The following is a 3,121-nucleotide window of genomic DNA, read 5'->3' on the forward strand; positions in this document are numbered from 1 at the left end:
CGGTGGAGCTAGCGAGAAAGGCACAAGGGCATACACAGCAGCGAGAAGAAAAAGTGAGATAAAAGTGGAAAGTAGCGAGTTTAGTGGGAATAGTGGTAACGAGAAGAGAGAGGAAGAGCGAGAGAAGACGAGGAAATAAAGGCACAGGGAGCAACAAAAGGAAAGCAGAGTTATTCAAGGCGAAAAACGTAAAGAGTAGAAAGGTTAAGGAGAAGCGAGAAAAGGCGGGAGAAGGTGGAAGAAAAAGGAAGTAGCAGATGGCGTCGATGGCGGGAAAGCAGGCGGGGAGCAGGAGTAAAAACAGAGGAGATGAAAAGTCACTAGAGAAATATGTCACCGGCGGTGACAAAATATGGAAGAAAGGATTTGAGAAAATAATAATAGAAATAGAGGAAATGAGGAAAGAAATGAGGGAAGAAATGGAAAGAATGAAGGAACAGATGGTGGAAGAAAGAAGGACAAGAGAAGAAGAAAGAAGAAAGGAGAGAGAGGAGTGGAGACAAGAAAAAGAGTTACTAGAGAAGAGAATAGAGGAACTGGAATGGACCAATGAAAGAAAAGAGAGAAGAGAAAGGAAGAACAACGTAGTTATAAAAGGAGTGAAGTGAAGAGATAAAAGGGAAAGGCTAGAACAGGAAGTGAAAGAATTTATAGAGGATAGCCTGAAGATAGAAGTGGCAGTAAAAAAGGCAAGCAAGATCAGAATAAATGAAAGTAAAAACATAGTGATTGCAGAGATAGATAAATGGGAGCAAAAAAGAGAAATTATGAGTAAGAAAAAAGGATTAGACAAAGGAATTATAATAGAAGATGATCTAACAAGAAAAGAAAGAGAGATACAGAAGAGGCTGAGAGGAATAGCAAAGGAAGAAAGAGAGAAGGGAGATGATAAAGTGAAAGTAGGTTACATGAAAATTAAGACAAAAGAGAAGTGGTACAGATGGAATGAGAAGGCAGGGAGATTGGAAGAAACAAGAAGTGAAAAAAGAGATTGAGGATGGGAGAATCAGGAAAGGGAGGAGGAAGGGAGGGAGAAGGAGGAAGACAAAGAGGAAGGACTAAAAATATGTTTTTGGAATATTGCAGGATTGGCAAACAAATGTGAGGAAACATGGGAGTATCTGGAAAAATTCGATATTATAGGTCTGACAGAAACTTGGATAGAAGAAGAAACGTGGAAGAAATGGATAACGAGAGTGCCAAACAAATACAAGTGGAATTGCATACCGGCGACAAGGGAGTGCGCGGAAGGAAGAGCCAAAGGAGGGATAATCGTGGCAACTAGCAAAGAACTGAGGGGAGTAAAAGTAAAAGAAATAAACAAAGGAGCAATGGAGATAAGCATGGCATACAACAGAAAAAAGTAGAGGATAATTACTCTGTATAGTCAAAATATAAAAAAGAAACAATGGCCAGTCTGGAGGAGGTAATAGAGGAAGACAAGGAAGGATATCTAATGTTAGGAGGAGACTTTAACGCTAGAACCGGGGAAGAAGGTGGACCAATAGGATACGGAAAAAAGGAGGAAGAGAAAACAAGGAGATCAAGAGACAAGGTGGTGAACAGAGAAGGGAGAATATTGGTAAACAAGCTGAAAGAAAAAGGATGGATGATACTTAACGGAAGCAATGGAAAGCAAGGGGAATGGACATACATAGGAGAACAAGGAGCATCGGTAATAGATTATGTGGTAACGAATGAAAAGGCTATAGAGGAGGTGAGAAAGGTGGAGGAAGGAAGCAGAACAGAATCGGACCATGTTCCAATGGAAGTGGAAATAGATGGAATAAGAAGAAGAAGAAGAAAAGAAAGTGGCTGTGTGGAGGTGGAAAGGAGCGTATGGTCGGTGGAAGGGATAGAGCACTATCATGAAGAATGTGAGGGGTGGACGTGCACGGAAACAAATACAGAGGAGATGTGGTCAGCAATGGAAAATAAAGTAAAAGAATCAATAATGAGGGTCAAGAAAAAGGTAACGCCATGGAGGTTAGGAAAAAAGGAATGGCACAGCAAAGAATGGAAAAAGAAAAAAAGAGAGTTTAGAAGGGAACTAAAAAAATTGAAGAAAGACAAGATAAAAAGGGAGGAGTATGTAAGAAAGAGAAGGGAGTATAGAAAATGGTGTGAAGGGAAGAAAAAGAAACACGAGGAGGAAGAGGAAGAAAAAATAAGATCCATAAGGACAGAAGAAGAAGCATGGAGGTATATAAATAAATACAGAAAGAAGAGAGAAAGAGTAGACGAGGGGATAGAGTTACACACCTGGAACGAACATTTTATGGAGCTACTAGGGGGAACAAAGGAGAGAGTGATGATGAAAGAGGGAGAGGAACGAGAAGAGGAGAATAGGAAAGAAAAGAGTAATGAAGAGATAGAAGAAATAACAAAGGAAGAACTAGTGAAACAACTAAGAAAACTGAAGAAAGGAAAGGCACCAGGAGAAAATGGAATAGAGAATGAAGCGTGGAGGCTAATGCCAGAGAGAATAGGCGAAGTATTTCTAAAATTGATAAGGAAGATATGGAGGGAAGGAGGAATACCTGAAGAGTAGAATAGAGGGATAATTAGCCCCATATTCAAAAAAGGAGAGAAAGGCGAAGTAAAGAACTACAGAGGAGTGACCCTGATGGATACGGCGTACAAGATATATGCAAACATCCTAAATGAAAGATTGAAGAGGGAAGTAGAGGAAAAATTAGAAGAAGGACAGTTTGGTTTCAGGGCTGGAAGAGGCACGACGGACGCAATTTACATCCTGAACTTCATAGTAAACAAAGAAATAGCAAAAAAGAAAGGGAAGATCTTCGCATTCTTCGCGGATCTAAAAGCGGCTTTTGACAAGGTGGATAGGGTTAAATTAGGAGAAATGCTGAAAAAGGCGAGGATTGGAGAACAGTTAAGAAAAAGAATCATGGAGACCTATAAAGAAACGAAAAACAAAGTGAAAGTAGGAAAAGGAAAGTCGGAGGAGTTCTGGACGAGAAGTGAAGTCAGACAGGGATGTCCTATGAGCCCAACACTGTTCAACGTATATATGATGGATTTGGAAGCAGAAATGAGGAAAGAGCAATTCGGTGGAGTTTCAATAGGTAAAGAAAAAGTCTGGACGATCACTTATGCG

The 3,121-nt window shown here is 40.2% G+C and overlaps 1 protein-coding gene across 1 annotated transcript; it reads left to right on the forward strand.

Moving 5' to 3' along the window:
* Positions 1–1,408: 1,408 nt before the first annotated feature.
* On the forward strand, positions 1,409–2,551 carry LOC109861577 (vicilin-like seed storage protein At2g18540). The gene has a single exon (XM_020441279.1). It carries the CDS (start codon positions 1,409–1,411, stop codon positions 2,549–2,551), a length of 1,143 nt encoding a protein of 380 aa, XP_020296868.1.
* Positions 2,552–3,121: the final 570 nt, after the last annotated feature.

This window comes from Pseudomyrmex gracilis, unplaced genomic scaffold (genome assembly GCF_002006095.1).
Source record: "Pseudomyrmex gracilis isolate BER0280 unplaced genomic scaffold, ASM200609v1 scaffold_846, whole genome shotgun sequence".
Lineage (NCBI taxonomy): Eukaryota > Metazoa > Arthropoda > Insecta > Hymenoptera > Formicidae > Pseudomyrmex > Pseudomyrmex gracilis.

What these genes read in the sequence shown, in the direction of transcription:
- LOC109861577 (XM_020441279.1), top strand. Translation starts at nt 1,409, where the DNA reads ATGGCCAGTCTGGAGGAGGTAATAGAGGAAGACAAGGAAGGATATCTA.